We start from the raw sequence: 13,589 nt of genomic DNA, 5'->3' as shown, positions 1-13,589 counted from the left end.
TTATTTGTTGTCAATAGCTTAACACAGATATTGATTGATTTGCTGAGACTCATCTTGAACAAGCCCCCTTTGCCTTTTTATCGTGAGCTGTACCTTAAAAGTAATTTTGTTTTTTTATCAACGTAGAATTCGATTCAGATCGATGTATCATATACAAGCTAGTGATTTGGTTTGGACTACTCATAGTTTGTTTAGTAGCTATAAACACTATAAATTTTTATTACTATTCTTCAATAATAAACTAATATAAATATTATGTTTCTCAAAATATATAAACTTAAGCTTAAGGCTACTGAGAAAAAAATTAAAATTTTTTGAAATATATGAAAACCTTCTTAATTCAGGCCTCTTTACAATGTTGTTGAATAGATTTATAATGTTTCAGTTTATTAATAAATAATATATAAGTCCATTCCAAAATATTGTGATCTGGTAAGACTTCATCTTTTTTTATTTATTATTTTTTCATGATAAATATACCTAAATATGAGGTTATATGAGAAAAAAGAATTTTTATCTTTATTTATTTTGAAATATGTCAAAACACTCTTAATTTTCATTGGAAACAAATCATCTCATACGTGTGTGTGTGTGTGTATATATATATATATATATAACCCCAAAATAAAGTGGGTTTGATTTGGCGCGGTTTCATATTTTCTTGATCTGATTTTTAGACCCTGTCCATAACAACCCAAACCAAATCCCTCCCTCCCTCACTCCCTCTTGTCTCTCGCTCATTCGAACAAGACGAGGAGTGGTCGAGTGCCAAAGAGAGAAGAAAAGCGCAGCGAGAGAGATGGTGGCGTCATCGTCGGCGGTGGAAGGAGGTGAGGGAGCATCGTTGGCGTCGGCATCGTGCGGGGACTGGGCCAAGCGGCGGGTGAGCTACTTCTACGAGCCGACGATCGGAGACTACTACTACAGGCAGGGGCACCCGATGAAGCCCCACCGAATCCGCATGGCTCACAACCTCATCATCCACTACCGCCTACACCGCCTCATGGAGGTCTCCCGCCCTTTCCCCGCCACCGCCGCCGACATGATCCGCTTCCACTCCAAAGAATACATCGACTTCCTCGCCTCCGTCTCTCCCGTCACCGCCGCCGCCCTCGCCTCCTCCTACGCCCTCCAGCTTAAGCGTTTCAACCTCGATTACGACTGTCCCATATTCGAGGGCCTCTTCCAGTTCTGCCAGGCATCCGCTGGTGGCTCCATCGGCGCGGCTGTCAAGATCAACCGCGGCGATGCTGACATCGCCATCAACTGGGCTGGCGGTCTCCACCACGCCAAGAAGTGCGGGGCCTCCGGCTTCTGCTACGTCAACGACATCGTCCTCGGCATCCTCGAGCTCCTCAAGTTCCACAGAGTAAGGCGACTCCTCATATTCCCGATACCAAAGTTTCTTTTTCTTGGATTTTTGGATATAAAAATGAGTTTAGTCTCGTGCTTCACACGGCTAGTGTATTTAAATTATTTAGGTCTACAACTTGGTTCGATAACTTGATATTTGCTTTGGAACTTGCCAAAGAAAGAACAGCTTTGTGGAATTCGCTGCAAAGGGTTGCCCAAATGTTTTGAATTATAATTGATGGCTAACACAACTCCACTCTTTTATCTGGCGTTGCAATCCAGAGATTAATTTTTAACCATAACCACATATTCATCTCATCATACTTATCTTAGAAACACATGTTGTTTCCTAGCTGGTCAATATTCTAATTCATAAGAACATATTTGATCACAAACTCCAAGGTAGAAAAAATTAAGAATAACGAAACATATTTGATCTAACCCTTTACCACCTATTATTTTGATTAAGACAACAGATACTATTGTTAATAGTGTTTGGATGTCAAAATGTTCAAATGCTATGTTAAAGTAATAATATGGCGCTTGTACAACGATGCTCCAATGGACGCCACAACTTCTTTTATTTATTAACATTACGTGTCATGACCAAAAATCCAGGTTGACGAAGCATCTGAATACATTTCAGTTGATGTGGAAATGGAAGCACTGCAAATATCCATATTTTATATATTAAAATCATGTTTTGGTGTGATTGCTATGATTAGGATACTGGGACATCTTTTATGATTGAAAACACATAATAATTGATGTTTTAAACTTTCTCAAGTAGGGCCCTTTGCCTAGTCCATAGCAAATGCTGACTACTAAGAAAATTTTGTGGGTTGTTAATGTCTGATATTTTTCTTATTTATTGGTTGTTACACCAATACACCCTGTTTTCTCTTGGTGTAAATACCTAAGGTTGTCATGAGAACTTTTCGGCATCTTTCGTTTGACATATTTATGGTTCATGATCTCCACTTGGACTTGAGACTATCATGTTGCAAAGAAGCTGTCATCCAAGGTTCTGAATACCGTACCGTATCGATATACTGATCAGCTATTGGTACGGTACATACCGATATGTGCTGAGCATGCCGACATGCAGGACAACAAGGTGTACCAATGTACTTCCCATACAAGTCCTCTATCATACTGGTACATACCGAGCGGTGCGGTACGGTATTACAAACCATGCTGTCATCTCAACCCAAGAAATCATCTTTGTTTTGTTTATTTTATTGGTTTTTAGGTGTCTTTAAGTACTTAATTGTTACGTTTCTGTTAGCAGCTTGGCTGACATTTCTGTATCTGATGCATTCATGTTTCTTTGGCTGTTAAAACAGTGCACTAAAGAATGTAGTATGCTCCAAATGCACTGAACTGGAACAACATGCCAAAACTTATAAATTCAGTACTGAACTGAGTCGATGCTGCAGTAGGCTGGGCTGCTTGTTTCTGGGCCATATGGGTTCCCAATGAAGCTGCCTCGAGGGTTCAAGTTGGTTGTCAGGGTGCCAGACCAGGTCAGCACCTGTTGGACCTGGAGCCTTTGACTAGGCTAGATGCAGTCTGGCCTGGTTAGGTTCTCAGCTGGGTCAAATTTGGCCCAGTGCTTGGTTCCAAACGGGTTCAAATATATGTATTTTTCCTAAAACAACTGATCCAATTAAGTAAATTGTCAAATTCCATAATGGCTCAATCAACTAGTTTATTTTTAAAAGGTAAAAGAACAGCAAAATAACCATGATCTCAACTATGATGAGAGGAAAATGAATAGATCTTTTATAATAGGGATCTATAATTCAATTTAAACTTCACGCTTCATATGATCCCTCAATACAAATACAAAAGCTATTTGTAAAATTAAATAATTTGTGTGCTCCATATAATTTCCAAAAATTAAATTCATGGTCATAATCTTCACAAGACATCATCATCATAAAATATAACAAAATAGTTCTAGAAAAACAAATAGAAATTCCTATAGATCTGCTGACAGGTGATGCCTCACCTTCTTCCCCCTCTTCCCTGGCAGGTGATGCTACCCCCAATGATTTGCGAGGAGGATTATAGGGGAATTTATAAGGACAGCAACTCCTTTTTAGAGTCCAAAATCTTCATCTCGCCACATTTTTTGAAGAACTGGAGGAGGAATTTTTAAGAGATGTAAGTGGAGAAGCTATCCTTTCACTGGTGCATTATAGACATTACATTGTACGGTGAACACCAAATCTTGGAACTCCTTTTCTTGTTCTTATTGTTCATTTTCTGCAGTCATGAAATAGAATCCTCTGTATATTGTGGACAGTATGAGTTACTCAACGAAATGATGGACTTTGGTTACCTGCAATACACTGAAGCTAAGATTCTCGGTGAGTTTATTAAGACAGATGCATACAAGACAGAAGTTACACAGAGGTCTCTGATGGCTGTCACAAATACGGTGTCTTAGCGCAGTGAAGGGTTGTGAATTGTGATACAACAATAATGAAGTAAGTCATTTGTCCCTGTTGTGGGGATACCTGTTAATTACTGTTCACTAAATAATCTCTGGATTCTCTTTCCTTCTTTTGCAAGGTGCTTTTGGCCATGGTTGAAAGTGTCAATATACTTGTCAACAGCAATTGACAGATTATCCATTCTGATGTTGTTGGGGCATCGGAAATGAGAACATATTTGAGGTGCATTTTCTTTCCTATATTTCTATTCTTATGTCATTTGGAGTATTGTGGCATAGATTTGATGAGAATATGAACCTCTTTGTTTGTCTGTGCCATTTTTAAGCTCATTACCACTTAATTAATCATTTTTTAACAATTGGTTGATGCCATAGTTTATCTGCAATTTAATGTTAAACCGCATTTCGGCCATGAAGAGTAAACTTCCATTGTAATGATATGTACGAGGGTGCAGATTCATCCATTAATAACTAAGATAATCCATTAATAACTTCCATTTAACACACATGGCATGAATTGATATATGGGAAACCAAGGGAAATATTCTTTTTCCAGTATAAAAAAAAAAATTTGAACCACCTCGTTATTGGAATGCTGGACTAAACACCCCCAAGCATAGTTTCCTTGGTTATATTGATGGAAAGGGAAACTTTAACGAGGAAATGTTGTTCTCTTGCATCTATTAATAAGATCAATTATTTTGCTGCAAAGTCCTTGAATTATCTGCAAATTTATGTATATAACAGTCTATGAAAAACTCTTTTATCTTTAGTTTATCATTGTCTTACATGCGAAGCAGTTTAGGTGCATAAACAATATTTAGAGGAGGATAGGATAAACATTTTAGTTTATCATGTTCAATTTGGGGATGCCAGTGTGAGTGCCCTTGGCAAAGGTTAAGAACGCTTCTTTATAATATCCTTGGACCAATATCTAGAAGTGACCTACTTTTAGCAATGTTTGTAAACAAGGGAAAAAAGAATTGAGTGAGCATCTTTTTTCATTGACAACCCAAAGTAGATATGTTGCAAATGCAACAAAAGAAATAAAAAAGTAAAAAAAAATACTTTCTATTTGGTGTAAATGCAGCAAGAGGATCTAAGGATGCTCTCTGCTTTGCAGTTAGATTAAGTTTAGAGACTTCTTTTTGCAATTCTGGACATCTTTTAGAGATAATTCATTTCCATCTACATGTTACTTGTTCCAGTTAAAAATACGTCCTAACTCCTGTCTATCGGAGTTTTGAGCTGATTGAGATTTATATTTTGGGTAAGATATGTACGATACAGTCCTAATTGATGACAAATGTACTGGGTCTCATTTTTGGATTGGAATACCATACCCTCCTCTCCTCATATTCTTCCCCTCCTCCCCTCCCTCATCCTCCCATCCTTGCCTTACCCCCTGCACTCTTGTTAACTTGGAAATTTCACTTTTCATGAAGAAGGATTCTATAATTTAATACTCCACTATAAAATTAAAGTTTTGTGAGCATTTATCTAACCTGCACCTCTTGTTGACTCTGGTCACTCAGGTAAAGCCTCCGATCTGGGATGCTCAAGTCAAGAGGCACTCAAGAAGTCACCAACAGATCATGGAAAAAGCGAAAAGTCAGTTTTAAGTTTTAGGAAAGGAGGTGCTAGCTGACTTTCATTTTGCCATAGATGATTGCACATTCCATTAACTCGTGCCGTCCTATAAACTTATGTTATCATTTCATTACCAAACAGCACTGCGACAAACGTGGTAAGTGAGCTGAGCTGCCCGTCACTTCAGAAGCCACCAATCCTATCATAGGTTCTGCTGCATATGCACCTGAGAATGATGCATTAGTCTGGAAAATAAAATCTTTTCCTGGTGGAAAGGTACGGGATGTAACTTCTCTTTCCGGATTAATATGAGGTGCCATCAAGTCAAGTTTACATTTAAACTTTTTTTTCTTCATGATTCTTGTGTGATTCTTTGCTACACGTGGGAGTACATGTGTCGGGCAGAATGTAGAAATGACAGCTGAAGCAGCAGCTCCCGAGAAGAAGGCTGCTTCTATACGTATGAAGTTTGAGATCCTATATTTCACTACCTCTGAGATGCTGGTGTTTTGGTCTTTCAGAGTCTCCATATCAAACTACCATATGAACCAGTAGTTGATGCATCTATTATATTGGTTACCCTGGTCCGGTATCTCATAAGTATCATAAAGAGTGGATACCAAGCTTTTCCATGGGTGAGACACATCACAGTGGCTGGTGACTATGAGCGAAGACTCATCTAGCTCACTACATTCCTGCCGTCTGGCATTGGAAAACCAATATGCAAGACTATAGAAGCTTGTACTGTAGTTACTGGATAATTTCCAAGTTTAGCGTTGGTATGTGCAGTAGAAAGGTCATCTTGCCTTTACTATCTTATATGAAATTGTTTGCGAGCATGAAATGCTATTCCCAAGAGAATTATGTATTTAGGTCGGTCGTTGAGTATCGTGCTTGGCAATGGAAATATGCTAATATGTATTTGACTGTGTAGAAGGCTGTTGCATGCTCTCTTTTCTTGCGAAAGAGCCAAGTGAGAAATCATGTAGTATCCCAGTCGCGAAGTCAATGCTTTTTTACATGTCTGTGTTAGCATGTCCTTATAATTTTTTTTTAAATAATTATTTATCTCTATTGAGATATCTGAATTAATTAATTAGTGTATTGTTGTATAAATGATAGGTCAACTTCACATTTGAGTATTATTTAATATAATAAAAATATAATTTTTTTGAAATATAATTATTTATTTATCGAAATGAAAATCAATTAAGTAAAAATGATGAAATTTGAAGTAAGTTTGAGTTAGTGAGAAAAAAGTAAATTTACAACTACAAGGGTTGACTTTTAATTCAAATCAAGAGTTCATTGGTTGTTTATGGAATCTATCTAAACTTTGTCCTTTTAACAATAACATAACTGAGGATCAATGTGTTACCTACGAGTCAAAAATTAATAGCACCTGTCACTGTGATTCGAAGATGGAGAAAGTCAACGAGACCACCGAGAGATAAAACGAGAAATACTAGAGGATGAAACCCTAAATAAGGCATATATGGGATGATGGAGTATAAGTGAGGTTGATTGTGACGATAAAGGAGAGAGAAAAAATATATTGATGGAAAAAAAAAGTAAGAAAATAAAAAGGACTATAAAGGGGAGGTTATAGGTATGACGGTAGGTAGATGTGAAGGAGAGGGAGAGGTAAACATGACAAAAGATGATAAATAATTTATATAAAACGAACCGAATCCTTTTACCGATTTATGGAAGATGAATTAGTTCAAGTTCAACGTACTCATTCAAACTTTTTTTTTTTGGGAGGGAAATTTATCATATTTAGGATGTTCCACTTCGTCAAATATGGGGCGCTCAAAATAAAACCCATGAGAATTTTTTTCGGTTATATATATATATATATATATATATATATATATATATATATATATATAGAGTTAAACTCAAATTTTGAGGAATAGAAACGAAAAATCACTTAATACGAAGAAATATATAATTTTGTGTTTCCGGCCTCTTCATTGCACATCGCCACCCACCACGCACTCTGCCTCTCGACCTCTCCGCCGCCTCCTCATCCCGCGGCCCTCCGCATTTCGCAAGCCGTCAACTGGACAAGAAGAAGAAGAAGAAGAAGAAGAAGAAGAAGGGATGCAGAGCGCCGCACTCTCTCCCTCCTACACGCCACTCCTCCGAAACTCCAAGAATCCCCCCACCCCGAGGCCAAACCTCCTACTCCTTCCCCGCATCACCTGCAGATCCCGCCTTCAACCACTCGCTGCCGCCGCCTCCTCACCCCAAGGCCTCCCCGGCGCACCCCGCCCCTTGGTATCCCTCCCGTCCCTCTCGGATCGAAGGCCCGATGATCGGTTTGCGGCCCGCGCGGCCTCCGTCCCCGATAGCGCCTCCGCCGGCGATGGCGCCACTGCTAGCGGCGGGATCCTGCAGACGGTGCAGCTAGGGTCGCTCTTCGGCCTCTGGTATCTCTTCAACATCTACTTCAACATATACAATAAGCAGGCACGTCTTCTCCGCTTTCCTCTGCTCTCTTCTTTCCGTTCTTGCTTTCTTTCTTTCTTTCTTTCTTCTTTGATGGAAATATTTGATACTGGGGGAGCTGGTGGCCGTGTCACTTGGATCTGTGCCCTTTGCTTTGAATCTGCAGATCTGCATGCTCTGGTCCACTATCTAAATGATCCGGGATGTTTGCCGGTGTATTTTTAACTATGTGCGCTTTTTTGGATCTTTGGCTGTTACATTCCTTTCTTGCAACCTTTTCTTCCTTTATTTCTTTTTTCTTTAATTGGAAGTTGAGCTTCTAGAATTGTCATGTCTATCTTTATTAGCTTTGAGTGCATGTGAAAGAGGGACTCAGCTGGCTGTGACAACCGCAAGCAGAAGACTCCAACTCATTCGTTCTTTCTTTTTTTAGGGTAGATTCCAAGCAATATGTTCATCATCTTCTTCTGATTTTTTGGCTTATTTACATTAGCGTCGTTGCACTTTCAACCTTGAACGTGGGATAATAAGAGCGGCCTTGCCTATACCCCATCGGTGGCATGGCATGACATCAGCTATATCCTCTTTAATTTTTTTTTTTTCTTTTGCTCCGAGTCTGAAAGCCCTAGCTGGCCCACGATGATCCTAGTTTCCAAATGTCAATTTCTTCGGTAGATTATGGTTCCAAATGAAATGATGTGGCCTATGATAGAGTTGTCCTAAGACAATTAATGAAAAACATATAGAGAGAAGAAGGTTTTGCATGCATCTTTTATTGATTTTGAAAAGCCTATGATAAAGATTTTTAGAGATCTATCATGAAATGTTTTCAAAAATAAATGTGTATCCATTAATTATTTTGATGCTATAGAAGGTATGTATGGAAGTGTTGTCATTAGTGTGTAAACTATGGAGTGTGTCTAATGAATTTTCCATCAATATAAGGCACATCGGAAATTTTACGTTGGCAATGGATGAATGCGCTAGTGAAACACATGATAGATTTCAGGTGTATTTTATTTGTTGATGGCATTGTTTTAGTTGATGAGAGTTTAAATGGAATTAATTCTAAGCTTGAGTTGTGGATATAAACCTTAAACTAAAGCTTTTTAATTAAATTGGTTTTATGTTTTTTAGGTTTGCCTTTGATTTCCTTAAATCCTGTAGTGTGTCTTTGTAATTAACAGGTTGGCAGACTGGATATGTTGTTGGATGTGGCAAACCTTATTTTACGATAAAATTATATTCCCGTGTTATTGCTAAATTTTGTCAAAGTGATCACATGGGTTTCACTGAAATTACAAAAAATATATAACAGATTCTTTTGTTTTGATATCATAGTGCTAAAGAAGACAATATTCTTGTGGATGAAATTGTTGATGAATGCCTTTTTACGTTGAAAAACAATTGCAATTTCATGATTGTTGATCGCATTACATCAAATTTTTTTTATTTCCAGAAACTAAATTGTTCTGTTTCGTACTTTTGTCAGTGGACTTGGTTGAAACACCATTCTTGTTTTCAATAAATGCTCTTTCCTCCAGCATTTTTGTTTCTTAAAGAAATTTTCTGCTTATCCATGACCATTAGTTGTCCTGTCTTTGTTGCCATCTGATTTGGGCTGCTATATGTCACAGGTTCTGAAGGTTTTCCAATTTCCACTTACCATCACAACAGTTCAATTTGCCGTTGGAACGTGTCTTGTCCTATTCATGTGGACCACTAATCTATACAAGCGACCTAAGATTTCTGCTTCACAGGTGATGTTTTGTGATAGTGGTACTCAATTGAGCATTAGAAGATGCACAGTAGATCAATTCATGATATTTTATCATCACTTCTTTTCAGCTTGCTGCCATCTTACCGTTGGCTGCAGTCCATACAATGGGTAACCTCTTTACAAATATGAGTCTGGGAAAGGTTGCTGTTTCATTCACGCACACAATCAAAGCTATGGAGCCCTTTTTCTCTGTCCTTCTTTCTGCCTTATTTTTAGGGGAGGTGATTCTTTTAAACTTTTCTTTTCCTTTTAACAGGATACTATGTTTTGTACAATTGATCAGCATCTCCTGCCTTGCAATATTTCTGATGTATATATTAGGATAATCTATTTTGAAATTGGGTAATTATGTTTAGTATATCTAAAATCTTTGCAGTTTGAAGATTGTAAAGGTTCCTCTAACTAGTAGAAATGGAGATATTTGTCCTTTGATTATCGTATTATTAACTTGTAACACCATAAATGGTCTCTTCTAAATTGAAGATGGTAGCTTTATCATTTTGTGATTTTTTTTTCCCCTGCAAATAATCGAAACTTGATGTGGATGCAGATGCCTACTATATGGGTTCTAGCATCCCTTGTGCCAATTGTTGGTGGTGTGGCATTGGCCTCTCTCACCGAAGCTTCTTTTAATTGGTAAATAATGTTTGTTTTTCAAATTAGGAAATTATCAGGCTTTTCAAAACATTGATGTTTGTTTGCATGAATCATCTGGTCTCTTTAACTCAGCTCTTTCCAGTATAATGAAAATATACCTTTTTTGTTTTTGTATTTTTATAATCTTAATGGATTGTTCCTATGTTGTAATCAGGGCTGGATTTTGGAGTGCAATGGCTTCGAATGTGACCTTCCAATCCCGCAATGTGCTTAGCAAGAAAGTCATGGTTAAGAAAGAGGTGATCAAGTTTTCTAGAAGCAGAATGTGTATGCTATGCTAACAAACATCATTATAATCTTTCACATATGGAACTATTTCATTTAATTTTCACGAAAGCACTTCCTGAGGCAAATTTTGTGCCATAATTTGCTTTTTTATGTTACAGGAATCATTGGACAACATAAATCTCTTCTCCATGATAACTATTATGTCATTTTTCCTCCTAGCTCCTGCAACATTGTTTGTGGAGGGCATCAAGTTTACCCCTTCATATCTGCAGTCCACTGTAAGTAAAGTCTTGAAGGCGCATTCTCATATAGTTTCTGTATTTAGATATATCTAAAATTCATAATAAATGTGTATTTACAATCAAATTGATGTAAATGTAGTATTCTGGAACATCTAATTCTGTTGTTATTCTTGTTTGGCTTAATGCTTTAGGGTTTGAATCTTAAAGAGATATACATGAGATCTTGTCTCGCAGCACTGTGCTTTCACGCTTATCAGCAGGTTTGATATTCTAAATTATTGTGCATATTTCGTGCATAGACAGTGAGCTTATATATAGCTAGTGTGCCTGTATGTTTATGTTTTGAAAAGATTTTTATCTTTGAGTCATAAATAAAAGAACATTTTCAATGTGATACTATAGATTTGAGTTATTGTCTATTTACTGTGCTGTTGTTATTGTGAATACTTTCTTAATATTTGCTCGTCAATCTTTTATTTTAGAAATTTACTGGAATTTATTTATTTTTGTCAATATCCTGAAAAGAGTTTTAATTGCCAAAAGTTGAGGTTCTTTAGGAGCACCTTCTATTTGCCATTTTAGTATTTCGTGTTTAAATTAGTTTTTAAGTGCATAAATAACCTTGTAGATTTAGAAAGTGTTAGCTAGCTTACTTGTTAAAGACTTTGACAGTTCATAGGAAAGTCTTGGGCTTGAATCCTGCTTTCGTTACTTACCCTTCCTAAAAAAAAAGGGAAAGAAAGACCTTGTGGATTTATACCATTGTACCCCCCAGTCACTATTGCTTCATACCTTATGATGTTTGATGCTTAATATGGTACTATTGGAGTTTCTTGTAGCGTGCAAGCGATCACAAAAGTAACTGGCACATACAACAATAGTCACCTTACTTCTATACAGATCATTTTCTTCCATTTATGCTTATAAAGGTTAACTTTCTCCACTCCTTTCAAAATAGTTTTTAACTAATTCTAGCTGGTCCTTTGACCTTCTTACCCTTGTGACATATTTATATTTCAATCTACGATGTGTTTCTTTGGGATCTTAGAGTTTGAAGTTATCATCATTTTGCCAAAAATTGATCATTCTCCCAACCATAGGTATCAGATCCAGTCTGAGTTTTTATTTGGTTGTAGCATACGGGGTCAGACTGGGTTAACCCGTGGAGTTGTTATTATCTTAAATGTAATAGAATGATAAAAAATTGTGGGGAAAATCGATAATCTTATGTTGCTTAATCACAAGGTTATAAATATAAAATATTTGCCTTAGTGAACATGAATTTTGACCTACCAATCAATGTGTTTTACAATTTAAATTCACAAAAGCCTTACAGATTTGATCATATAATGTATCGAAAGCACATAAATTCCAAGAATATGAAAAGGACTTAATATTGCATTGAGAGGGCTATGATGACTAATGGTAAGATGAAAGTTCAAAATATATGTGTGAAATGTTACAACCGATCTTGGCCCTGAGGATATGATATGAATCTAAGTCATCAAGATTAGAAGTTATATTAGACTGAATCCAAGGAGAAACAGTGGAAGTCAAGAACTTTACCTGACAACTACATAAGACCAGAGATAAGAAAGTGATATGTTTAACAAGGTTGGTGTCCTTAGTTCTAGGGCCATCATCTCCTTCCTCTTATTTCTAACCAAGTTTTTGGTCTTGTTTTCCCTCGTGACACTTCTGAATCTACTCAACCCTCGTCATAGTGAATTGCTTTTTGGACGTTAGAACCTGCTGAATTTATCTTCCTTCATCATATCCTAAACTGACCATACCATCAGCAGCGGTTATCAGATATAGACTCAGGTTTGACCACATTCATTCAGGGACCAGCATAATTTCCAATTTAGGGACCACTGTTTTAGTTTTCTCCAAATGGTTTACGAGTCATTATATTTGATCCGTGTCCTTGTGTTGTTGCATAGAATCTCCTTTTTCCTTTTCTGAACAAAGAGAACACTTTGCTGTTCCTTTCTTATTATTCCCAGTGGTGTGATCAGCGTAGGATATTTTTCCGTTCTATTGCTGGATGGCAAATGTTGTTTCACTTTTCGTCTGCTGGAAGCTTTGCCCGTATGAATGCTCGCTGATCACTTGAACTTGTCTGCTAGGTTTCATACATGATACTGGCAAGGGTATCACCTGTTACCCACTCCGTCGGCAACTGTGTGAAGCGGGTCGTGGTCATTGTGACTTCAGTCCTCTTTTTCAGGACACCAGTTTCCCCCATCAATTCACTCGGTAAGACTTTTATGGCGCCCTTCCACCGATGCTGGTTCTGTATAAAATTTGAGTACGTCTTCAGTATTTTTTCACCATCATTCTCTTGTGCCTTCATCAAGAAAGTTCTCTGTTGCAGGTACCGGCATCGCACTCGCTGGAGTTTTTCTCTACTCGAGGGTAAAGAAAATCAAGCCCAAGACTGCATGATTAGCTGCTTTTCTCATTCCCTCTGTTACTAGGGATTAGGCAATTTATGTTTATCCTGCTTTGTTCTCCACGGCGTTCTTCTGGGTATGGAATTTGAGAACACTCTTGTTTGCTTGCGAAATATCTGGTGTTTTTCTTTCCATAAGTTCTAAATCGTGACATGTTCTGCTGCAATATGAAGTAGGTGCTGTTTTTCCAACTTCTGTTTCTAGGGTTTGTATCTTTGGAGTACTCTGGCTTTTTCGATATTTTTCATGGATTGGAACTCCGTTTACCCTTTCGATGAAGCCTTGCGATTGTTAACAAAGCCTGTACCTGTGATTGAGGACGGTGTACTAATACTTTGTGCACCCCCTTCGCCCGAGTTATGCTTATC

At 37.6% G+C, this 13,589-nt stretch overlaps 2 protein-coding genes across 3 annotated transcripts; both read left to right on the top strand.

Moving 5' to 3' along the window:
• Positions 1-630: 630 nt before the first annotated feature.
• Positions 631-6,337, top strand: LOC108953624 (histone deacetylase 6-like). Of its 2 annotated transcripts, XM_065162452.1 has the most exons (7): positions 631-1,369; positions 3,392-3,570; positions 3,665-3,848; positions 3,934-4,037; positions 5,350-5,451; positions 5,546-5,717; positions 5,817-6,337. In XM_065162452.1, exons 1-2 carry the CDS (start codon positions 800-802, stop codon positions 3,515-3,517), a joined length of 696 nt encoding a protein of 231 aa, XP_065018524.1. In that variant the 5' UTR covers positions 631-799; the 3' UTR covers positions 3,518-3,570; positions 3,665-3,848; positions 3,934-4,037; positions 5,350-5,451; positions 5,546-5,717; positions 5,817-6,337. The 2 variants fall into 2 exon arrangements, with proteins under 2 accessions (XP_065018524.1, XP_065018523.1); XM_065162451.1 differs by having other exon boundaries at positions 5,546-6,337.
• Positions 6,338-7,374: 1,037 nt separating this feature from the next.
• Positions 7,375-13,500, top strand: LOC135644059 (phosphoenolpyruvate/phosphate translocator 1, chloroplastic-like). Its single transcript, XM_065161453.1, has 9 exons — positions 7,375-7,879; positions 9,496-9,618; positions 9,707-9,859; positions 10,189-10,274; positions 10,450-10,534; positions 10,682-10,801; positions 10,957-11,025; positions 12,895-13,024; positions 13,143-13,500. The coding sequence occupies exons 1-9, from the start codon at positions 7,511-7,513 to the stop codon at positions 13,211-13,213; spliced, it is 1,206 nt and encodes a 401-aa protein (XP_065017525.1). The 5' UTR covers positions 7,375-7,510; the 3' UTR covers positions 13,214-13,500.
• Positions 13,501-13,589: the final 89 nt, after the last annotated feature.

This window comes from Musa acuminata, chromosome BXJ3-8 (genome assembly GCF_036884655.1).
Source record: "Musa acuminata AAA Group cultivar baxijiao chromosome BXJ3-8, Cavendish_Baxijiao_AAA, whole genome shotgun sequence".
NCBI classification, from domain to species: Eukaryota; Viridiplantae; Streptophyta; class Magnoliopsida; order Zingiberales; family Musaceae; genus Musa; species Musa acuminata.
The sequence above is the reverse complement of the archived record's forward strand: the minus strand, read 5'-3'. Positions and strand labels throughout refer to the sequence as shown.

Bases quoted from the DNA above. Each gene is read 5' to 3' on its own strand.
- LOC108953624 (XM_065162452.1), top strand. From the start codon at position 800: ATGGTGGCGTCATCGTCGGCGGTGGAAGGAGGTGAGGGAGCATCGTTG. The intron at 1,370-3,391 runs GTAAGGCGACTC...CTTCCCTGGCAG, and splicing joins AGCTCCTCAAGTTCCACAGA to GTGATGCTACCCCCAATGAT.
- LOC135644059 (XM_065161453.1), top strand. From the start codon at position 7,511: ATGCAGAGCGCCGCACTCTCTCCCTCCTACACGCCACTCCTCCGAAAC. The intron at 7,880-9,495 runs GCACGTCTTCTC...TATATGTCACAG, and splicing joins TCAACATATACAATAAGCAG to GTTCTGAAGGTTTTCCAATT. The intron at 10,275-10,449 runs GTAAATAATGTT...TGTTGTAATCAG, and splicing joins ACCGAAGCTTCTTTTAATTG to GGCTGGATTTTGGAGTGCAA.